Raw genomic sequence first — 24,962 nt, 5'->3', positions numbered from 1 at the left:
GGGATGCAGAGATGTGCAATGCTAGTACGTGTGACATTAGAAGCCTTAAGGGAAAGAAATGCATTCCAATGAAAGAAGGGGGCAGGGAAAAAAAAAAAAGTATCACACCTAGTAGGATCTGTGCTGGTAATAAAAGCAAGCAAGCCAGCCAGCCAGCCATGAAGTACATATATATTTCCCAAATCTGAACTTGTGTCACCAGAAGTCTATCTGCATTTCACCCATCATTGGGATAATGCTCTTCAAAGCACAGTACAGGCATGAACTACTTTATAACCTGCAGTGAAGGTAAGTGACAATAATATCAACACCCCCGCCCTTTTTTTTTTAATACAGGCAAGCAAACAAACAGAAATGTTACAGCCAAAGTTTTCAAGACCGTCAACTCATGGGATGCTTAACCACAGACACTTAGAATCGTAGACAACTAAAGCTAGAAGGGACTTCAGGAGGTCATCATCTACTCCAACCCCTGCTCAAGGCATCCTTGACAAGGCCACCTTAGGCAAGTGTTTGCCTTAAGGTATTTTTTCAGGTTTCATAGACACCAAAACACATACCTTCCTGCACAGCAGCCAATTCTCAACAAATCAGCATTTTCTGATTAAAAGCTCTCCTACTGTTCTGAGGAACTCGCCACAGTCACTTCTGGTAGCCCAGTTTGGGACCATTTCTAGTCCCATAAGAGATTAAAGTCAGTCCAATGTTAAAAAAAACCCACAACCAATAAGGTCACAAGTTAAATGAAACTCATCAAAATCTTATATTGGTAAGAGCAATAACTCAGAATCTAGTCAGACTATGTTTTGCCCCTCATACAGAAGCCATCCCCTGGCCTTACCTCTGCTAATTCTTTGCTTCTCCCCCGAAAGGATCCCTGGAGTATCGATAACACTGATGCTCTCTAGTACTGCATTGGGCAGCTGTGCACATACAAATCTGTATTTAAAAAAAAAAAAAAAAAAAAAAAAAAAGAGAAAAAGTTTAACTGATATAGCAGGGGGCACTGGTTAGATCTCGACTGATTGGGCTCTACATCCCAAACAACTAAATCTCAAAAAATTCCATTGTCAATAAAGTAAGAGATGCCAAATCTTATAGGGCTGTGCAAAGCTTCAGTCCCCGATTCATTTCGGCAGAGATTCGGCAGCCAAATCTCCAAATCAAAAATCGGAGGACCCTTTAATCTTTCTGAATAGATTCGGACATAAATACCCCTTAAATGTTTTTTTCTACATACCTCTAGGTAGCAGGGGCTCATGAATGCTGTGATGCTGAGGTGCATGGAACACCCCATAGGAACATGGGAGGCTCCCCAGCAAGCTTGCCAGTAGACCCGGAAGGACACCAGAAGCACTGGTCCGCTGGGGAGCATCCTGCCCCCCCCCCACCCGGCAACTGGTGCCTCCTGGGTCTGGGGGGAGGGGGGGGCAGCACCCAGGGCCCCCCTGCAGCTGATGGCCAAGCTGGGAGGGCCCCCCTCACGCTCCCGGTGGATCTGGAAGTACTTCAGTGATCACGAGCTGTGCTAGTACCTCAAGGTATGTAGGAAAAACCATTTATAGCCGTCTCTCTGAGACTGCAGGTTCCCTGAATCAGCATCGATCTTTGGATTTGGCCAAATCAAAATCAGGACAGTGATCCGAATCAGTGTCCCCAATTTGGGCCATATCCGAATTGAATAGGGCCCGCTTCGCACTCCCCTAAAAATCTAATCCCTTGGCCCCTTTGAGAAACCATATTTAATGCAATGAACCAAAACACGTGGCAAGTTGTTCCATACAAGTCTCAACATTCAGGTTATTGAAGCAAAACCAGTGTGGATGTTCTAATGTGAAGAAAATAGTTTTCATGTGTTGTTGAAACGGCAGAGAGGAGTGGGTTTGTTTTTGTTCCCTTAAAATCTCCTGGTGTGGGGTTATGAACTCAAGCAAATTACAACAATACCTCCTCTGGAAGAGTCAAAAGCTTTAACACAAAGAGAGCCTGAAAGCAAGCCTGGCTTTATACAGAAAGTAACATGAATTATTTTGATATTGCCTAGGGTAACACCCAAAAGAAAATGAAAAGCATAAGTAATTATTGATTACATTGGCTCATGGTTGTTTCATAGATTCCTCTTGCAATTCAGTCCTGGGAGGCAAAATGAAAGAAAAAAAAAAAAAAAAAGCAGTGACAGGGTGCTGCAATTTGGAGAAGTCTATTGAGGTATCATCAGGGTAGGAAGCAGCAGCACAAGAAGGATATTTGCTCCAGTCCAGAAGCAAGTTTGGTTCACACAACTTTTGGATCCAAATGGAATAGGTGAATAAAGCCCCTTGCTACCAAGGCTTCTCCCAAATGAACCCTGGGCAATATCTGGACAAACAGACCAGCAGCTGTGTCCTTCAATACCATTACACTTTAAAGTAAGCTTCGTAGCCAATTTTAACAAGAACGATCCTAAATGCTTAACAAATTGGAGCGTCTCAACATTTCTCCTGCCCAAAGTAATTAGGAATTTCAGTTCAGATATGACTGCCCTCTACTATTCCCTACTTGGCAAAAGATAATGTGAAACTTTGTAAGAGGGCATTTCTACTTGCATAGTTCTTGAGGAAAAAAATAAAAAGAGCACAGGGCGGTATCTTTGGCTAGGTTCCCCTCTTTATTTACCATCTACATCAGAGAAGTAAGAGCTGGAAAGATCTTTTAGGTCATATAGTCTGTTGCCTGCCAACAGAGAATTGTTCCTTGCAACATTTTCCCCAAGTGCTTTTGCTGGTCTAGTTTTAGATGACTAAGGCAGAAAAACTTTCACCACTTCCCTTGGGTAAACTATTCCATAGAGGATATCAGATCCACAGAATCCAATGAAGTGCCAAGCACGTGCAACTGAATTCTGGGGAGAGGGGCAAAGCTTCTCATGTCTCTTTATGCCTGTTGTTCCCAAAAACCCAGCAGGGAAAAATTCATACCTAGTACAACCAAGACAGTTTCAGCAGTGCTGGACTTGGCTGTCTGTTCTCCGCTGCCTTAAAATATTCACGACTGAATTATCCAACTTTAAAATACTGCCCTTCCTTATGGAAATCCTGACTCTATAGTTGGAAAGAATCAATGGACCAAGAGGAAAAATGTATTATCTGGACTGACCCACAGTAAAGGCACCAAAGGAAGAGAACAGTTAACCTCTAGACCTGGTAATAAGCGCCCTGATTCCCTGCCTGTGCAGGTCCTGCAAGCGTGACCCAAGCCACCCAAATATCTAATGAATACCATCTAACCCCAAACTAAGCCCTTGGAGTATAAGCTCTCAGGAATCCTGGCTCATCCTTGTCACAGAACCAAAAAATCAACTGCAGTAAACTAGCATTGCTCCATTCACTTAAGAGGATGGTGCTCAGTTTTACCAGTTGAGGATTTTGCTTGCAGCTTCTTGCTGAAAGAATAGGTGGGCATAACTGTATGCAGTTTTTCTTAGTGCACTAGCACCTCCAGTGCTGATGTGTGTACTGGTCTCCTTTCAAGCCTCTACATCAGGCAGTTCAGAAAGGATTGTCCTTTCTCATCAGCCACAGGGCTGCCAGCAAAGAAGGGGTTATTCAGACTGCTTGGCTGTTCCCTACACTCAAGAAGGCAGGACATGCACTTCTACCTCTGCAGCCCCCCCATCCCCTCCTTATCATGAAGGCAGGGCACTGTGCGCTTTAACATAAGATCAGCTAGGGAAAGCTTAGCTACAGTGCAAAGATCCATGACTTGGCAAGACAGTAAGTCAAGATCATCTTAAAACTTAGCAGCCAAAGTGAGGTGCCTTTGCTTTTCTCACACTGCCTCCATGTCCCATCCCCCCTTACCAACACCTCATCCATCATACATGCTGCCCTCTCCCACATTTCTGGCAGCTCTGTGCTATTTCTAGGTGGCAGGGAAGGCTCTGCAGCACCTTCAGAGCTACTTTTTTGTTCCACTGTGCTATACAATGCAGGCCACCCCCATCCTAGAGAGGCTGGATTGTCACCAGGCTTGGTTATTGGCTGAATGCAGATGTTCTGCACCCTGCAGGATAGCGAAGTCATCCAGAAACTTCTCTAAAGCTGGAGCCACATCATCCCATTTGAATGAGACCATGCTGTGATCAAATATTACTTTCAGGGTCAACCTAAGGCCAAGTGGAACTCTTTGCAAAGATATGCTTACAAGAATCCATCTAGCTTCCTTCCTGCTCACTGCAGCACACTTCTCCCCATTCACTCTGCACGCCCATATAGAAGTTGCAGCATGTAGTTAGTCACCTCTGGGGCTGCCACTTGTGGTTCTACTGTGGGTTTCTAGGTCTTGAAGTCCAGATGCTTGACTGGCTTCCTGGCCTGGTTTCCCTTGCTAGTCACTAGGAAACAGACAGCATAAAGGAGGGCAGCTGGACGACTCATTTTTGGCTACCACTGGTGTGGGGCAGTGTCAGAGGGAACTGCAATTGGTACTTATTTAGGGGGTGTGGGGCTGCACCTTATTGGGCCCCTGGACTAGAGTGTGCATCAACAAGGCTGCCTAGACCTAAAGCAGCATCTGGCTGTCTTGTGTCAAGAAGAGGAGAACCCAAATCAAGAGCTCTGACTTCTGGAGAAGGCAAGATCTTGTGGCCAGATTCTATTCCACCTACACGTAGGCTTAGATGCCCAAGTCCAACTCTATTCTATACTGTTCAAGACCCTGAAAAATAAGAACAGCAGCAGATGCATTAGCAGTTAAAGGCAAGATGACAGAACAGTACAAGGCAGCCTGGAGGAAGAGAAGACCCACCCATCCACCCACCCTTTTGTATCAACTGTTTTTCTAGACTCTAGCCAAGCGGAAAACATGTGGATGTCTCAGTTCAATTACATACCCAATAGGTGGAATGGAATCTGGTCCTCAGTGTCACAGCATGGGATCCATCTCTAGCTGTGACACTGAGTTTATCCCACAGAGCAACCTTTTAAAGCAGGGGTTTTCAACAAGTGTACCCCTTCTCTCAAAATTGCAGCTCATGTACCCCTTTATTTTTTTCTTGGGAGGGAAAGAGAGAGAAGAACTGAAGCCACCACGAAGGAGGAAGCAGCTCCTGATGGTGCACATACCTTAGGAGAGCAAGTGCCCCAGATCTGCATGGGGTAGGGCACGGGACTGAGCTGTGCAGAGGGCGGCTCCTGCACCTACATGGATCTTGGGAGGTCATGGGCAGATACGTGCCTCCAGATCTGTGCATTGGGCAGGGCAGGGCAGGCTGGGGCCTGTACTCTGGGTGGGTGGTGGCAGCACTGGGAGGGGGACTATGGTGAATTCTAGCGTGGCTGCAGCCCCTAGTGCCACCGCTGCCTGCCCCAGACTTGGTCCCAGTCCCCAGCTGCAGCCTGCCCTGGGCACAGGGGCAAGGTGTGGGGCAGTGCCTGCTGCTGCATACACCCTGGGAAAGGGGGGGGGGGGGGGGGGGGATGTCCCCAGATCTGCATGTGTTCCTAGCAGGGGGCTGGACTACACTCAGGGCAGGCAGCAGTGGCACTGGAAGGGGGGTTATGGGAAGGCTACAGTCAGTTCTGGGATGGCTGCAGCCCCCCCCCGTACCCCTGCTCCCAGTACTGCTGCCGCCTGCCCCAAGCAGTCCAGCCCCCATCAGAAACAGCCCAGCCTGTTTGCCCCATGCAGTTCTGGGGGGCATGCATTCCCCTCTTCCATGCCCTCCCAGAGTGTGCATAATGGCAGGAGCTGCCAGTTCCCCACCCTGACTGGGCAGCCCCTACCCCTCACAAAACACTTACCAGCAGAACCCAGCTGCTTTGTGTGCTGTGCTGCAGCTGTGCACACAAAAGCATTTAAAAAAAAAATCTGCCATGTTAGGTCTAAGTACACCCTAGGACCCTTTTTAAGTACCCCTGGGGGTATGCACACACCTGGTTGACAACCACTGTTTTAGAAGGACAGAAGTTGAAGCCCCAGTAAGTCTGTATACAAGCCATTTGTTCAAGGCTACAGACAGACAAGTCCCATTTCAAAAGGACAATCAGATGATGCTGTAATCCAAGAGGCGAATAGGAACAGACCGAGTCTATTTCATTGCCAGCATTTTTCCACTGGCTTCCACAGGAGTTGTATCCGAGATGACTTTGGCCCAAGGAACTGAACTGGGTGCTTAGAAGAGGAATGTAGATATACACAAACAAGGCAAGAATAGCAGAATGCAATGTCATTTCACTCAAGTTACTAGATGGTTCAGCTTAGGGCAGAGTTACGTCTGACACTTAGTAAAGGCTAACTGCACATTGTTGTGCATCTACAGATGCATTGCAAGCAGGTCCAGGGAGGCGATCCTTTCCCTCTGTGTGGCGCTAGTCAGGCCACAGTTGGAGTACTAAGTCCAGTTCTGGGCACTGCACTTCAAGAAGGTTAGCCACATCCCTGAGAGGGTCCAGAGGAAGACCACTCGCATGGTCAGGGGGCAGCAGGCCAGGCCCTACGAAGACAGACTAGAGGGCCTGAGAATCTATTCAGCCTCCACAAGAGAAGACTGAATAGGGACCTGGTGGCCATCTATAAACTCACCAGGGAGGCCCGTGGAAAATAGGTGAGGCTCTGTTCCCCTGGGCATCACCTGGGATAACAAGGAATAACAGCTACAAGTTGATTGAGAGCAGGTTCAGGCTTGATATCAGGAGGCATTACTTTATGGTTAGGGCTGCCAGGCTCTGGAATGGGCTCCCCTACCTTGGGGGTCTTCAAGAGGATGTTGGATAGATGTCTGGCTAGAGTATTGTGATCCCAGCACTCGTTCCTACCCAAGGCAGGGGGTAGGGACTTGATCTGTTCAGGTCCCTTCTGACCCAAGACAGTTTCATACCTTCTAACTGATTACAATCCATGCCACTAGACAGGATGGCCCATGTCAGTCCAGCTGGCTCTCCTACCCATGTCAAGGGAACATGAGGTAGGAATGCTGCCCAGTGAGACTGGGGCAGCATTGCACCACTAGGGCATATAAATAAAGCTTGTACGATGATGATAAATTACATTTGGATTGTTCAACATATTATGTACCAAAGCAGCACAACCTGGGTGTCTGCACATTATACTGACCTGTTCAAAAATGCATTGCCAAAAGCATTCAGTTTCCTGAAAGGTTTTTTTGGATCAACCACTAGTGCGTTTCCAGGAATGACCCCCTCCACATCTCCCTGCATCACGGCAATGAAGGAATCTGTGGTAGGCTCTGGTCCAATCCGCATCCCTGGAAAATCCTGTTCCAGGAGATACCTAGAAAAGAAAGCAGGGTGTGGTACATGAGATCTACACTGCTCAAGTATTATCTGGGTAAACAACATTTACTAAGTGTAACCATGAACGACAGAGTATCATTACTTCCACCTATCTTATTTCTAGCCATTGTCTGAAAGGGATTTCAATGCAGAGCAAGCTTTTCACTTGGGAACTTGAAGTTAAAAGCTACTTTAGCCCACCCAGATCAAAAACTGAAGTGTCAGCTGCTGTGAAGGGATTCTCATCATCTACTACAAGCTTGTGACCCATTCATTCCTTCACCTTAACACTGTGAAAGCCACTCTATTCATTGCAATCAGAGTGTTAACTCTTAAAAAGTAATAAGATCAGATGTTAAACCACTTCCAATCTCTTGCGCAGAGCCATTCAGCTAATGGGCTTGGCTCACAAACTAGAAGTCTTTCCCAGATGCCAAAACCCAGCTGTCCAACATGCAACTCTCTCAAGCTTCCCTTCCTGTCACAGCAGCTTCTGCAATTGTTAGATGACGATGATACAAGTTTCTATAGCACAATGAAAATTAAAGTGGAGGGGCACAAAAATCACAATAAATTGATATTAATAGAAAATTAGGATTGGAAGGGACCTCAGGAGGTCCTCTAGTACAGCGGTTCTCAACAGGGGTTGTTTGTTTGTTTGATTTTGTTTTTTGCCAGGACCCATTTGTAAAAATTGATGGCCAGTCCCGACTCCATGCCCCTCACTCCCGACCCACTGCCCCCCACATCCAGACCTCAGTTCTCTAGTCTGTGGGGTGGGGTGGGGCAGGTCTCCCCTCCCCCCAAACAGCACACTCACAGGTTGGCACTATGGCCAGCAAAGAAAAAAAAAAAACAACCACCCATGGGTTCCCCATGTTTTTCTCCCTTTCTCCATTTTTAAAAAGTTTGTTGATCGGTTTTCAAAGTTTGTTCGCAACCCTTTTATATATTCTTGCAACCCATTTTTTGGGTCACAACCCATGGGTTGAGAAATGCGGATCTAGGCCAACCCCCTGCTCCAGCAGGACCAGCCCCTACTAGATCATCCCAGCCAAGGCTCTGTCTAGCTGAGTTTTGAAAACCTCCAAGGATGGAGCTTCCACCACCTCTCTGGGTAACCTCTTCTAGTGTTTTACTACTACCCTCCTAGTGAGGATTCCTCCTGCCATCTAACCTAAACTTCCCTTGCTGCAAGTCAAGATAGTTGCTCCTTGTTCTGTCATCCACCACCACTGAGAGCAGTCCAGCTCCACCCTCTTTCAAACCCCACTTCAGGTAGTTGAATGCTGCTATTAAATCCACCCTCAGTCATCTCTACAATAAATAAGCCCAGTTCCCTCAGCCTCTCCTCAAATCATTTGCCCATCCCCTCACCATTTTTGTTGCCCTCCACTGAACTTTGTCCAATTTGTCCACATCCTTTCTGTACTGGGAGGCCCAGAACTGAACACAGTACTCCAGATATGGCCTCACCAGCACTGAATAGAGGGGAAGAATCACTTCCCTTGATCTGCTGGCAACACTCCTACCAGTGCAGCCCAGTATGTTAGCCTTCTTAGCAACAACAGCATACTGGTGGCTTACAGTCAGCTTATTGTCCACTGTAACCCCCAGGTCCTTTTCAGCAGAGCTGCTGCCCAACCAGTCCATCCCCAGCCTGTATTGGTTCATGGGATTGTTCTGTCCTAAGTGCAGGACTTTGCACTTGTCCTGGTTGAACATCATGAGATTCCTTTTGGCCCAACCCTTCAGTTTGCCTAGGTCACTCTGAATCCTAGTCCTACCCTCCAGTGAGTCTACTACAACCCCCAGCTTGTCACCCTCTGCAAACTTGCTGAGGGTGCACTCGATGGCATCTTCCAGGTTACTGATGAAGACACTGAACAAAACTGGCCCCAGGGCCAACCCCTGGGGTGCTCCACTTGATACCAGCTGCCAACTAGACGTTGAGCTATTGATTACTGCTCTGAGCCCAATGCTCCAGCCAGTTTTCTACCCACCTTACAGTCTATTCATTCAGCCCATATTTCCTTAGCTTGCCTGGGAGAATACTGTGGGAGACAGTATCAAGAGTACACTGCATCAAGGTATGCCACATCCACAAAACCAGTCACCTCATCATAGAAGGCAATCAGGTATGACTTGCCCTTGGCTGATTGTTCCTAATCACCTTCTCCTCCAAGTCCTTAGAAATGGATTCCTTGAATATATGCTCCATGACTTTTCCAGGTGAGGCTGACTGGTCTGTAGTGCCCATACTAAAGAAAAAGGAGGATCCAGGGAACCGTTTTCCCTTTTCTAATCATCCGGGACCTCTTCCGATCGCCACGAGTTTTCAAAAGATGACAGCCGATCGCTCTGCAGTCTCAGCAACCAACCCCCTCAGGAGCATCCCATCCAACCCCATGGACTTGTCTATGTCCAGCTTTTTTGAGTAGTCCCCAACCTGTTCTTTCACCACTGTTGGCGGCTCACCTCCTCCCCAAACTGTGCTGCTCAGTGCAGTAGTCCGGGAGCTGATCTTACTTGTGAAGACTGAGGTCAAAGAGGCACTGAGCACTTGAGCCTTTTCTGCATCCTGTCACAAGGTTGCCTCCTCTGTTCGGTAAAGGACCCACACTTTCCCTGATCCTCCTCTTGCTACTGACATTTGTAGAAACTCTTCACATCCCTTGCTAGCTGCAACTGCAATTGTGCTTTGGCCTTCCTGATTTCATCCCTGCATGCCTGAGCAATGCTTTTATACTCCTCCCTATTTATATGTCCAAGTTTCCACTTCTTACAAGCTTCCTTTTCGTGACTTAGTTTACTGAAGTTCCCTGCTAAGCCAAGCTGGTCTTCTGCCACACAGACCAGTCCTTCTGTACATTGGGACGGTTTGTTCCTGTGCCCTCAGTAAGGCTTCTTTAAAGTACAGCCAGCTCTCCTGGACTCCTCTTCCCCTCAAACTGGCTTCCCAGAGGATCCTACCCATGAATTCCCTAAGCGAGTCAAAATCCAGGGTCCTTACACTGCTGCTCTCCATCTTTCCTTTCCTCAGGATCCTGAAATCAAATCAGGATTAAGTTCACAATTAAATGATGCATATAGTATAGCATGCTTCATTTTTAATCCCACCCCCAATGTTGTTGCTAAGCTTCAGCTAAGAGCGCTATAGACTTGTAGGGCAAGTGCATTAATAGTAAACACAATTTTGAGCACAAGGCTGGTGAAGCGCACAAGGCTGTGCATGCTGGCCTGATCTTGTCTAGTCTGAATGCTGGCTTGTAAAAAGAGCACTAGCCAACAGTTGGACTGTATATGTTGGTTTAATATTGCTTTGTACTGCTTCCTCAAAGGCAAGTAGCTGGCAGTTCATTTTTTGGCACAGCACTGAAATTAGTCATGGAGGTAAGGAAAACTCGAGTAGAATTATATGGGCTCTGCACGCCACTAAAGGAAAAAGGAACTGGGCTGGATTCTGAGATTACAATTCTTAATAAAAAGCAATGTTGTTTCAGTGAGATGAGTCATGTGAAGGAAGATTTAGAGATTGAAGATTGGCATGTCCTTCCATCCTCCCGATGACCTACAGAGCAATCGCTTATCTTTTCACTCTCTCTCTACCATCCTAATGAAGGTCATTCTTATGCACAACAGAAGACAGCTAGGCATACTGGGAATTACCAAACTCTCAAGGATGGACCTGAGGAAGGATGTCTTGCATTTGAAAAGCTTATCTAATTTTATTCTGACTACGTAGTTGGTCCAATAAAAAGATATCAACCCAAGAAATCCTGGCCTCTCAAAACCCTCCAAGCTCATGTAGCACGATATTGGTTAAAAACAAGGAGCACAGATGGAAATGCATTTTCAACTCTTGATGGGTGATGATAAATCTTACTCCTATTTGTAGTGTAGTTCTAAAAGAAGAAAAAAAAAAAAAAATGAAATGAAAAGACAATGTGGCCAGGAACTATAGCAGTTTGATGCCTATTGACCATGCAAAGGTTCATCACCACAGTATGGCAACAGTAGTATTCAGTGATTACATTGCTTTTAAGGCATTAGGATGAGCCCTTCAATTCATCTTGCATTTCTATGGAAATCTTTCATTTCAAAGTGCTTTGGAGTTGTGTATAGATTAGAAAGACTTCCCCCAATACTGAAATGTTAGCAGCTTTGGAACGAAGCTTGAAAGTTGTATGTTGGCAACATTAAATAATTTAGGAAGGGTAGGGATGTAAAATCCAATAGCCAATTGATCTTCAGCCAGGTTACTTGCAAACCATTTAAACATACACCTGCAGCTGGCTATTGATGGGGTTCTCAGACTTTTCTGCAATAGGAAACATACCGCCTCCTAGACCCAGCTCCCATGTCACAGGTGATTATGTAGACCACTTGCTCTACTGGTCACAATCGTATTGCATCCCTTGCAGCTAAAGCAAAATCTTGCACACAAGACAGTAAGGAAACCAGACAGGTAAGTTTTGTTTTCTCACTGATTCAGCAGCTAGAAACTAGGAGGAGCGAAGACCACACAGCCAAACAACTCTCTCATCCTGAGCAGACATGAGTGACTGGACTTCATTCCCAGGGCAGCTCACTTTTCTGAGGCAACCCTTAAGTGTATTGATAGATTCTAGCAGCTATAAACTGGCCTCCTTCACAGCAGAGCAGAGCTTTATCCCCTACAGCATGCTTCCAATATATTCTTCATTTCCATTTATTTGACTCCGAGTCATAAGATTTGATATTGTATACAGAAAGAAGAGGGAGACAAAACACTAACCACAAGCTAAGCACTGATTCTAGAGAGTTAAGTCCTTTGGTACTCCATCTTCAAATGCTATGGTGAGAAGACTGGATAGCCCGATAGCTTTTGAAAGTGTATTAGGCTAAAAACCAGACAACCAACTTGAAAGATGTATTGGTGTGGTCTACAACTGTAACAGGCATGGCCAAGCTAATATACTAGTCTTGGGCCAGGTACAGACATTATACTTTTATCAGTATAAGTGAACAGAAACCAATCTAAGCCCATAACAGAACAAAAGTTTGGCATACACAGACTGGTTTAAATGTGGCAGAACCCAGACTAAAGATTTACCCCCCCCCCAAAGGGCAGATGTATGTTAAGTTCACCATTATGCTAAGCTGAGCCACTCAGGAAACTTTTTTTTTTTCTCCCCTTCCCTTGCTAAAGAGACAGGAAACTTAGATGGATTCTGCCTGGGGCTTTTTGAAATGCCTTTAGCCACTACTGTTCCAAGGCAAAGTGTTATTTCAATTAGTTTAAAGGTACTTGGTGCAAGACATCAAGTGTGGTTATCTGCAAGGTCTGGATTTGGCATGGCCAAAATCAAGACTGTTCATCTGTTTTTAGCCAAAAACAAAAAGTGTAAGTGAGGGTCCCTTTAAAGATCTGTAACCAATCCATCAACCTTGAAAGAGAAGCCACCCAGTTGCTTTACATTAAATTTTTAGAAATGCACTTGGGGTGGGGAAACAAACAACAACATCACACAAGTGTTTTGTGAATACTATCTTAGAAGTCTTGCCTAAGTCTTGAAAGGTGAAAGCCGTAAATATTTTAAGAAAGTAGAAACCAAAAAAAGCCTTCAATGTAACAAAACACTCTTTTTAGCCAGTTGGTAGGGATGGAGCCCCACTTGTCAAACTGTTCCTAGGGTTTCTTTATTTGTTATACAAGGGATTAAAAGCAACAAGTCTTCAGATACAAAAGAGGATCCAAGTTAAAGCTAATTGACTTGCCTGCAACAAGTGGTATGAAAATGAAGCAGAGAGAAAGTAGATCCAAAGATACTGGACAATGTAAATTCTCAAGTGAGAACTCTCTGGGAGATTTGTATAGCAGGGTATCCAGAGAACAAGGATCCCATTATGAGCAAGGAAAGCACAAGGGAAAGCATTGAGAAGTACTGCATACACTAGTCTGACAGGCTGAAGGCTCCTTTTGGTTGTCAGCGAGGCAAAACTGCCTCTTCAGAATGAAGCAATCTTAAGTTCATGTGCAAAATGTATTTATCTTTTGTAAAAAATGAAGCTAGTCACGAAAGGAGCTAAGCGACAGCACTAGAATTCTGTACCCACTCACTCTGAGCATCTACAGCATAGGTTTCCCTCCTAATGTCTCACCTTGAGCTACAGAGACATTGCTAGGGATGAAGGGGAAAGAGCAGCATCCACATAGCACATGACTTAAGGTCCACCAGGATGAGACTGCTTTCTGCTGGTGCTAGCTAGAAGGCAGACAAAAAAAAATAAAAAAAAAAAAAAAAATCTTAAGGTAGATGTGATCTTATTAGACCAGAGGTAGGCAAAATGCAGCCTGGGGGCCAGATGCAGCCCGCCAGGCCATTCTATCCAGCACACGGGGCCCCTACAAAATTTAGAAAATTAATATTCATCTGCCCTGGGCTGCCTGTCATGTGGCCCTCGATGCCTTGCCAGAACTCAGTAAGCAGCCCTCTGCCCAAAATAATTGCCTGCCCCTGTATTAGAGCAACTAAGTAGTTGGAAAAATTGTTCTTTGCAAGCTTCTGGGCAAACACCTTTCTGCTTTGTGCCCAAAAGCTTGCAAAGAACAACTTTTCCAACTATTTAGTTGGCCTAATAAAAGCAATCATGTCTACCCAAAGAACCTAGTCTGCCGGTGTCCTTAGACCAACACAGCTACAGCCAACAACCCTAAAGCTGGAAGGTAGACATTTGTCCCTGAACAGGCATGAGCTGGTAACATCATCATCTGACCACTTAGTTCTGGGCTGCAATGCTGTACCAGCCTCATCACTCCTGGATTCCAGGTTATTTCATCCTGGTCTCACTTACAGCAGCATCCCCAGGGCAGGCCTACACCAGCCAGAGTGTGGAGGCCTTGGTCCTAGCCCCTTGCCACTGCCATCCCCTACTAGTGAGCAAAGGAACAGCTTTTCTCTTCATGCTGGGATGCTGCAGGATGTGGGGGAGGGGGGCCTGGTTTAGTCTAGCAATGAGTCATGCAGGAGTCCAAGAGCTTGCTCTACAGGGGGAGAGGATGCTGAGGGCTGCAGAGGGAAAGGGGGAAGGGGAAAATGGAAAAAACTGTGCCTGGAGCAGCGTGTTGAGTGTCCAAGGCAGGAAGGGGTGACCAGCATGCAAGAAAAGCTGCCTTTGGTGCATGAACTCTATCAACCCACCCCAGCCAGTGCAGGCAGGCAGCAGTGCTCTGGCCAGTTCTGGTTTATATTATTAACAGGGTGGCTGGATGCAAGCCAGGGCTATTTTTAGCAATGAATACAAGGCACTAATTAATTAGGATAATAATGTTCTGTCTTGCCTTTCCCTCCTCATGTTGAAAAAGAGGAAGGCAATAACATTTTAGAGACAAACTCCTGTTGAATTCTGTTATCAGTGCTAGTATTAATCTCATCTGCTACCGTTTAAAACAGCCCTTTTCACTTCCCAGATCAAGGAGCCAGGGAGTGTACCTATGTGGACATGTAAACCCTTTTTGCATAGCTGGAGACTATGCCAGGGAGACAGGGGAGGGGGGCTAGGGAGGGTAGAGATGTACAGACTGAATTTAGGACACTTCATCTTTCACATAGCAAAAGAAGGCTCAATCCTTTAGGTCTCCAGAAGTAGGACAGAATAGCCAGCTTTCATCAAAGCCAGTCTCGCTCCACTGGCTTCCAAATGCACAGAAAGTAGCCTCCTACCTGAGCCTCTGGGAACGTTTGTCACCACTGACCTTTGCTGTCTTGCTTCTGCTATCACCTCCAGACAGGCAGAATCCGATTGCAAGATATTGCTGCTTATCTCAAGAGAGACCTTGGGGTACAGTTTCATTGAGATGAAAGCTTTGAGTCTAAAGCTTCCCTCCTCCAGCCTCGACATTTAGGCAGCCAGGTTTGGGACCCCTACCCAGATGCTGCTGGGGAGGGAGGTCCTGTTGTTCCTCTCTCCTGTTAGGAGCACCTAAAATCAATGTCCTGGGAATCGAGACATAACAGGACTATATTGACCATGCTTGTATAGGAGGAGCCACATAACAGGAAAGAATGATCTTCCCCAGTGCTTTCCTAGTACACACCAAATTTAATTTAGCGAGTGGGCTGGATGCTCTGGGAGCAGCCTCACCTTCAAATTCTCCCGAGTCCTGGTCAGGAATCTGGGGAAGGGAAGTGTTCAAGAAATCTTTTGCTTCTTCCTAAAAATACTGATTCCAATTAGTGCTTTAATTTCCTCGCTCTCCCTTTAAAATTCCTCTCCAAGGCTTTATGTGGCTTCTTCTTTATAAGTCTGGGCACTAGCTTGATCCTTACCCAGATCACCTGAACAAACAGATTGTGAGACTAAGCAGGAAATTTTGACACAATTCAATCATCATAAGCTCCTGGCATTTCATACTTCTGTCAAGCTGGTAATACCAGAAGACCAGCCTCCCACATTGCTGCTGGTCTCTCTTCCTATTGTTGATACTATCCCTCTACCTGCCTCCTCCCCTAGATCCCCTTCTCCCTTTCAGTCCCATCTTCTTCCCAGGCCTAAACATCTTCTGTGAAGAGTCTGGATGAAGATCAAGGAAGCATATCTGGACAAGATGAGGGGATACCTCTTCAACCCTTTCACCTTTGCTGGCTAGTGGATGAAAGGCGAATCAGGAGGTAAGTGGTAGTCCAAGTGCAGAGTTGCACCTTGCCTGAAGGAACAGGCTGGATTCTGCTTTGCCCTGGGCTCTCATATAAGCATATGTTGAGCCAGGCCTGGGATGAACAATGAGAATTTGCAGCCCCAGGAAAATTTGCTCTTCCACACCAGTGGGCTACCTCCAAGAAGGAAGTGAAGCCATGTCTCTATGCCACTAGTTCCTCCCAAAGGGAGGAAGAAGAACTCCCTTACCTTGGCTGGGAATGCTTCCTTGATTGTCAGCCAGACTCTTTACAGAAAGTATTTGGGGCTGGAAAGAAGGGTGGGTCTGAATGGTAGAAGGGGATCTAGGAGGGGAAGCAGGTGGGGGTGGAGGGTGGCAAGTTTATCTGCAATAGAAATGGGGAAAGTGGTGGGAAAAAGCTAGTGATACCACAGAGTCCAGCAAGGAAGCAAGGCAAGTATATGGGGGAGGGGCGGAAGAGAAGAAAGGGGAAGCAATGTGGACCTGAAGTCAGGCAATTTAGAGGTGGAGACTTAATGACCTCCTCAGGTTTCTAGTTAGCTCCACTATAGTGCAGATATTTGAAGCAAAAGTTTCAGGGTAAAGTTTGAGTAGTGGGGAGGAAGCGCTTAGTCAGCCAGCCTTGTTTCACTTTGTGCAAAGCAGACAACCCTACCACTTCCTTCAAGGTTAAACTTGTGCTACACTCAGCACATCTACCTCATACTCAAATAGAAGTGAGTTGGGGTTTGTGGCACATGGCTGCCTAGGCATTGATAATTTATTCCATTCCTTGTTCTTGGTTACAGTATTAGGTTGCACCAATATTGGAGCAGGTACGAATATGTTCCTCAAGATTGTTCACTGCCAGGCACAGCCTGTTTCACTTGCCTGCTCTTATTCTTGTCAATCACTTATTAAACCATGAAATACTTCTATGAAGTAAGAAGGAAGATGGGGCCTATCTATCTTATGTTTGCCTCACTCCAGTTTGATGCTAGCCCCAACCCTATTGATTTCAAACACAAATACACCAGTGTAAAAGTGCAATATACCAGGCCTAATTCACCCCTGGGTTATTCAGCAGAGAAAAATGCAGAATAAAGGAAGTGCTGAGAATTGAATTGAGTTTACCATAACTTTTCCAGGTGTTCAGATTCATAATTTGATCTGAATTCAGCTGCAATCAAAACTTTTAAGCCTATCTTCTGCTCTTCTATAAAACCTATTATGCTGCTACCAGCAATTAACCTTCCTCTAAGATTTGGATGCACCCCAATACCTGCAGGTGCTTGGTAGAGATGTAGGAGCTGCCTCCCTGCTTCAGAGGCATTCAGAGCTGTTTTTAGATCCTTGAACTTGGACATTTCTGTTCCTTACATCCTGCCCCTCCAGCAAAGCTCACTTCATTAGGAGCACCCCAGGGAACTACATTAAGAAAGGAAGACATGAATGGGTAATAACTGAGAAGGCACAAGTTCAAGAATCCACTGGTAGTTTCCCTTAGGCCTCATCATTTGGTGGGGAGGGAAATCAACTAGTTCCTTGACACATGCTCAGGGATCATGGTTCAATAGCTTTGAGAAACCACCTGATGCAGAGCAGGCAGACTGTATGAGGGGTCAGTCTACAACAGGAGCCAATATCAGATGTGCTCTAATATTTGCATCTTACCCAATAAGAAAGAGGGGGGGGGGGGGGGGGGCACAAACAAGACACAGTTCAACAGTAATGCCTCAACTCTTGAAATGAGTATTTCTGTGCTGTCGGGCCACAGTCTGGGTTAGTTTCTGCTGCGTAACTGTATTTGCAACCAGGAAATGTTGTTTTCTTTAGTTTAACAGTGTTTCCCCAACTTTCCCCAGCCCAAGACACACTTACATTAATTAAAATTTTCTGCAGCACACCCAAGGCATTCCCCATCCTCATACCTATTGTAGCTCCTTGCCATGGCAATTTTGACAAATCTGTTCATTTCTGACAGCACACTGGTCTAACATCTCACAGGAAGCAGCTTTTTGAACATTTGCATGCCGAGGCCTTCTCATACAAGCAATGGGTGACCGGCACCATGGCAGTGGGTGGGGAAACAACCAAAGTTACCCCTCCCTGTGGATTGACACATGTAAGCAAAAGACTGCAGTAGGCCCAAATCCACCCTTGAGCACATGTGCAATCCCCACTGAAGGCAAATGGGGTGGCACTCATGTCCCAGAGGGAAGATTAGAGTCCTGCCAACCTCTCGATAAACAAGCCAACTTTTTACCTGATAAAGGTGGTCTTCCCGGTGGAATACTGCCCCACCAGCAGGACCATTGGCTTGTTATCGAAGTCAGCATCTTCCAGGGCTGGCGAATGAAACTCGTGGAATTTGTAGTATTCTTCCAATGGGAGCAGCTTGGTTTTGTAGAGTTTCTTCAACCCCTCGCTGACCGTCTGAAACACCTCGGGGTCCTTCCTCCTCCTGTCATCAGTACCCAGCCAGCTGAACATCGTGGAATGTGGGCCCAGGGACTCGCCTTCTCAGCACTCGCTTCTTTCCCAGCAAGGCTCAGGCTTCGGCACCTTTTTTTTTTCCCCTCTAGAAAGGTCCGATCTTCAGCAGAAGGGCACTCGCTCGCCTAGACTTCTGCTCCAGGCAGCAGGACAACTTTATTCGCTGGCCTCCCTCAAGGCGCTGCTTCCTCACCAGCTACCCTCTGGCCAAGAGCATGCTCTCTTCTGCAAAGGGGAGAAGCAGGGTCCTAAGGGGCTGCAAGACAAGGTCCCCTATGTGGCATCAGTGGGCAATGAAAAGACTCTCCTCTCCCTTCCGTCTTCTTTTCTCTTCTCCCCTCCCGGCTTTCTTCCTCACCGCCTGGAGAAGGTCTGATGGCTGCTGCACCACCCCGGCCACCCAGCTGCAGAGAAATGAGCCCTCAGCTCCACGCAATGGGAGAACGGGAGGACTTCTCAGGCTCCCCGGCGACGCCTGCCTCCTTTCAAAGCCCCGAGGAGAAGCCGAGAAGCTGGATCCACATACCAGCCGGCCGGGAGCAGCGATGCGAGCACAGCAGCACACCGCCCTGCTGCAGCAGCGCCGCGTTTAAATGCAGCCTTCCAGGAAATGGCCTGGCGGCGGAAGTGGCCAGGTCCTGGCAGAGCCTCCCAGCCTCCCGGAGCAGCTGAAGCCGAGCAGGGTGCCGCCATCTTGGGAGGAGGGGCTGGCAGGCCGCCTCTTTCGGGTGCTCGCCGCAAGCCGGGCACGTCCTGGCCTACGGCGCGGGGAGGGTGGGGCTCAGCGCCCTCTGGAGGCATTGCCTGGGCGTGCAGGCAGTCCTGGCCCCTGGCGGGGGGCTTGCTCAGCGGCCTGGAGGAGTGGCAGGCTGCCCCCAGCATGTGCCTGGTGGCCTAGGGGGTTTTCTCTCTTCCCTTAGGAGAGAAGCTTTTCAGCTGCAAGCCCCTTGCATGCCAGAGCCCTTCGGCAGCGGAGATAGGCAGGAGCAGCCCTAGGGGAGGGCAAGCCAGGTGACTGGCCAGGGCCCCATGCTTTAGGCAGCCCACATCCTTTTTTGTCGGGGGGGGGGGGGGGTGAAGTTTTTGCAAGGAGATGTCTCTACATTTTAACACTCGGCTATTTCTCTAATTCCCACAAATAATTCCCGTCAAATAATATTGAAAGGATCCATGATACAGCCGTGGTGGGTTAATATTTACCCGAGTTAATATTAACTGGGACCCTTTGACTCTAGCTCACTTCCTGGCCCTGGGGCAGGGGGCTGGACTCGATCTTCTGAGGTCCCTTCCAGCCCTGATGTCTGTGAAATCTATGAGTCTGTACCTTGCAGGGCCCCAAATGACTCTCTTAGACAGGGCCCCAACAACCCTACGGCCACCACTGAGATAGGGGTGCAGTATTGCCAACCTCCCCATGTCGAAAATCAGGAGACAAACTCTTAACAATCAAGAGATCTGGAATGTCAACTATGAAATGCCATTTGAAGTGTGTGCGCGTGGTTCCCAGGGCAAAGGCAGCAGAGCACAGAGCCCCAGCCTCTGCCCCATGCACAAATCTGGGGGACACATATCCCCCATGCCTCCTTCATTCACCCCAGCACCTGCCCCACTCCCTCCCTCACCATGGGGGCCTCAAGCTGCCCCTCCTGTCCCTTCCCTCTCCCCCTGCCCCCGCTTCCCCTCCACAGACTTACTGATTTGATGTTATCTAGGTGCACCAGAAGAAAAAAATCACGAGATTTGATCTCTATCAGGAGATCATGAGTCAGAGTTAATTTGACTTGGAAATTGTGAGTCTCATGATTTTTTCATGAGATTTGGCATTACTCAGGGTGTGTGAAAGGGAGGTAGGGGAGAAGAGAATCGTTGCATCATCTCGAGGGCACCCCAGGGGTCTCTTAGTGCACTAGTTCTCAACCTTTTTTGTACCAGGACCCATTTGTAAACATCAATGGCCAGTCCCCATCCAGTGGCCCTTGCTCCTGATCTGCTGCCCCCAGTGTGTGGGACAGAGGGGGTGGGGTGTGAGGTGTGGGGGCCCCAAGCAGCCCCTCACAGGCTGGACCTCTGCCAGCGTGCAAGGGAAAAGCCACAGTTTCCCATGTTTTTCTCCTTTATATCAGAATCCATTTTTAAAGTTTGATCCATTTAAAAAATTTGTTCACGACCCTTTCATATATTCTTGTGACCCACTTTTGGGTCATGACCCACAGGCTGAGAAACAGTGATCTAGTGCAGTGGTTCTCAACTTTTGTACCAGGACCCATCTGTAAGCATTGATGGCCAGTCCTGACCCAGTGCCACTCACTCCTGACCCCAGTGTGTGGGGCAAGGTGGGGTATATGTGGAGTATTGTGGGGTCCCAAGCAGCCCCTTGCAGGCTGGAAATCTGCCAGCCTGTAAAGGAAAAGCCAGTTTCCCACTTTTTTCTCCTTTAAAGGGGAATCCATTTTTAAAACTTGTTGATCCATTTTTAAAAGTTTGTTCATGACCCTTTCATATGTTCTTCTATGACTTTTGGGTCATGACCCAAGGACTGAAAATGCTGATCCAGTCCAACGCCCCTGCTTGAGGCAGGGTCATCCCTATGCAAACCATCCCATGCAAGCCATAATCATAATCTAAACTATGCATAAGACAACCATCAGCCCTGACAACAACACAGACTTAACACCCTAACCTGCCACAGGGAAAGCAAGGGAACCATGACAGTCAACTTGCTGCTTCTATAAAATGTTGTCAATATATGGAAAGAGGCAGAGCTAAAAACAAAGCTTACAATGTAAGGGCCCGGTGGCACATTAATTTTAGGCGGCTCCTGGTGGTTATAACCCCTGGATTGTCTACCCATTAACACCTGAAATTGGTTTTAGGCATGTTTTAGGTGGCTTAAAGTTATGTCACTCCAAGGCAGTTTTCTCTCTGATCTAAGCTGCATCCCTGCAGCAGTGGCCCTGAGATATCATTGTGATTTGAAGAAAGTCATTCTCCCCTCCAATTTAGAGAGTAACCCCTTATTGAACTCCCCTCACAAAGTTTAGTAAGGACAAGTCCTGCACTTAGGATGAAACAATCCCATGCACTGGTACAGGCTGGGGGCTTACTGGCTGGGCAGCAGAAAAAGACCTAGGAGACAATAAGCTGCATATGAGCCAACAGTGCACCCTTGTTGTGAAAAAGGCTAACCGCATAGTAGGCTACATTAGTAGGAGTGTTGCCAGCAGAATAAGGGAAGTGATTCTTCCCTTCTATTCAGCACTGGTGAGGCCACACCTGGAGTACTGTGTCCAGTTCTGGGCCCCCCACTACACAAAGGATGTGGACAAGTTGGAGAGAGTCCAGTGGAGGGCAACGAGTTGGGGCACATGACTTTTGAGGAGACACTGAGGGAAATGGGCTTACTTAGTTTGGAGAAGAGAAGACTGAGGAGGTATTTATTTTCAGCCTTCAACTACAACTATCCAAAGAGGATGGAGTTAGACTGTTCTCTGTGGTAGATGACAGAACAAGAAGCAATGGTCTTAAGTTGCAGCAAGGGAAGTTTAGGCTAGATATTAGGGACAACTGTCTTGCTAGGAGGGTAGTAAAACATTAGAACAGGTTACCCAGAGAGGTTGTGAAATCTCCATCCTTGGAGGTTTTTAAGACCCAGGTAGACAAAGCCTTGGGTGGAATGATATAGTGGGGATGGTCCTGCTTTGAGCAGGGGGTTGGACTAGATCCTGAGGTCCCTTCCAACCCTCATTTTCTATGATTGTATGAAATTTTCCCCAAAGGTACCTCTGTCTCGACCTGTAGGAATGACCACTGGGTATGAGAAGGCAGTTCAGTTTCTAAGACCTCCTCTCCACAGATGTTGCTGGCAAGGAGGGCCTGCATTGTCATAACTTCCATGTTTATTTGTGTCACCTACTCTGAAGGCTGTTGTCCCTTGTGTGTTTTATGTTTTGGCTTTCTTCACACCTGCCAATGAGTATAAACTCTCAGCATTTCAGCAGTGTTATTACTGAACCTATTATTTTACAGTAATGGCATGTAATATTAAACTAGGTACAGGAGCATGCAATGAAAATACGACCTTACTCTTATATACTGTATGTGCAACTGGCATTGAACAAGAACAGTATCATGAGTATTTCTGAAGCTGTGTCTCTGAAATTAGATGCCTTTCTCTGCTTTTGCACACCTAAGTAGACAGGATTTGTTTTTCAGTTAATTGTTAAGTAATCTTTCTCTGATTGAAGAGAAGAGGAACTAACATTAGAGTTTTGTTACTGAAATACCCAGACACTTCTTTAGGCAAAAGAGGTAGTTAACCATGTCAAGCTGAAGTTAAGCAGAAGACAGAGCAGGGTGGCACCATAGAGACAAAATAGTTGAGAAAGACATAAGTTTTCATGGGCAACAGGGGATTTCTAAAACATATGATGGAGCAGTCTGTTGCTTATGAAAGCTGATGCCTTTTTGAACAAGTTAATCTCTAAAGCTCAGTACAGATGTTCAAAAAGCCCCTGGCAAAAAACACTATATCACACTTTACTTAAAGTGCCGTAAGTTAAGAGTGCATTCCAATTGAATAGACATGCGCTTTTCAGTGCGGGGGTGGGCTTGGTGCCTGCCTGCACTGGAGGCTGCTGGTGTGGCCCCTTCCCAGCCCCGCCTCCGGCTGGGGACTGTCAGCAGTGGTTGGGGACAGGGGGGTGGGGGGTGGGGAATGGAGCCATGAAGGCCCCCCCACAGCTTCCTAGCTGAGATCTTTGGGGGGCTGGGCTGGGTCCCCATGGCAGGGTGGAAGGCTCCCTTCCTCCCTTGGCAATGGCAGCCAGGAGCTGCAGGAGGGGCAGACTGGCCCGGCATTTCCCTGCACTGGAAACTGGGGCAAGAGGGGAAGGGAGCGCCTCCCCCCTCCCCCCCCCCCACTTATAGGCTGGGGAGAGGGACTGCTCCAGCAGCAGCTGCTGGGAGAGAGATCCCAGACTCCTTCCCATGCAGCACACCCCTGCCATGACTGGGGACAGAAACCCTGGTTCCCCTACTCCCCACCCCAGGCTGCATGTGGCGCTGGGGTCAGAGGCTATCACTAACAGCCCAGGGGGCAGGGCCAGCCCAGCCCAGCACTCAGGTGAAGCAAAGAAGCAGGGCTAGAGCAGCCCTGCCTAACAGGACCTGGTATGGCAGGGATCCCATTCTAAATTAACCCTTGATAGGTAGGGATCTACTGAAATTGTGGCAGAAGTTTGCTGCATGGCAGCTCCTTTAATTTTGCAGTTTCCCCCATGCACCTCTTCGCCTCAACAGCTGATTGACAGAGGAATCCTGCCACTTGCCACCTGCTCCTGATGGCCAAGAGGCGAAAACCAGAGTGTTATATACAAAGAAGCACCAGTTGAGTCAGTGGTCCTTAATTCAGCATTTCACTGGGAACTATGAAGATTGCAGACCTCCCAGATATGAAAAATCCACGTTCTACTGTATAACAATCACAGCATAATTTCTTGCTCTGTTCATGAAATTTAGCACAGAGCAACCCCAGGTTTCAGTGCAGAGAGAAGCGTCTTTTGTTTTCCTGTGCCTCTGGGATTACTGGTTGCCACATGGGGCAGGGAAGGAAAGTTTGCTCCTCCTGTTGCTACTGGCAAGAGGGGTGTTGTTTTATTTTTTAAAGCTTTTTTCAGAAGCATTGGGTGGTGGCTGCAGCCAGGGCTGGGAATTTTCACTGGGATGTCTCAGTACTTCTGCTGGGATTTCTTTTTCAGTCAGACCGATAGGGCACATCACTACGGTCTCTTACACAGATTGAGATTATGGGAAATCAAATTCCACTTTCAATCTATCTGCCCTATTGTCTCATAATACTTCTACTGTTGGTCAGCTCTGTATTTCTAAAGGTATTAAAAACTCTGGAAGGATCTGGTGTATCTTTGCTTGTAAATGGCATTCAAAGAGGAGGAAAGGAAATACTCTTTTTGGGGAAAATTATTATTTACTGTACAAAATGACATCCTTCATTGTCTGCAGCATGGAAATCTGATCAGCAAAGACAAATCCAAAGGGAGTTAGAAGGGTCTGAATCTTCTCGCACTTAGGCCAGTGTAAATCCAGAGTTGCTTCACAGAAGCCAATGCAGTTATGTGTCTTTGAAACCTAGTGTAAAGAGAAAATTGTGTCATAAACATGAAGAGCTTCTGTAGATGCTCTAGTTTGGTAGCAGATGAACAATATTTTTGTTTTTTCCCCTAAGAAGTCCAAGTTCTAATAATAGTGATGATTAATCCACTAGAAGTCAGAGGTCTGGCTTTATGCTGCCTCTTTAAAGCACTGAACACTTGCAAGTAACTTGAGCTATTATTATTATTTTTATTTATTTCTAGTATAGCCATACAAGGCTTATACAAACATAGGAAAAGATATGGTCCCAGCCCTGAAGAAGTTAGAAATGAAGTAGGCTAGACAGGCAAATTAATGGCTGCCTCTGCTCTGTTTCTGTGTCAGTTCAGATGTCTTGCTCACTAAGGAGAGATTTCCACATTTTTTGGGCCTATGCCTTTGTACCC

At 46.9% G+C, this 24,962-nt stretch overlaps 1 protein-coding gene across 1 annotated transcript in view; it reads right to left on the bottom strand.

The window, feature by feature from the left end:
- EHD3 (EH domain containing 3) overlaps nt 1-19,005 on the bottom strand; it is a 34,395-nt gene extending 15,390 nt beyond the window's left edge. The window contains exons 1-3 of the mRNA XM_006278146.4: nt 18,179-19,005; nt 7,093-7,269; nt 842-939 (exon numbers count right to left, since the gene is read on the bottom strand). Coding sequence (XP_006278208.1) covers nt 842-939; nt 7,093-7,269; nt 18,179-18,405 — 502 coding nt within the window. The 5' untranslated portion in view covers nt 18,406-19,005. The remainder of the gene's footprint in view (nt 1-841; nt 940-7,092; nt 7,270-18,178) is intronic.
- Between the last annotated feature and the right edge of the window lie 5,957 nt (nt 19,006-24,962).

The sequence above is a fragment of the Alligator mississippiensis genome, chromosome 1 (assembly GCF_030867095.1).
Source record: "Alligator mississippiensis isolate rAllMis1 chromosome 1, rAllMis1, whole genome shotgun sequence".
NCBI classification, from domain to species: domain Eukaryota; kingdom Metazoa; phylum Chordata; order Crocodylia; family Alligatoridae; genus Alligator; species Alligator mississippiensis.
The sequence above is the reverse complement of the archived record's forward strand: the minus strand, read 5'-3'. Positions and strand labels throughout refer to the sequence as shown.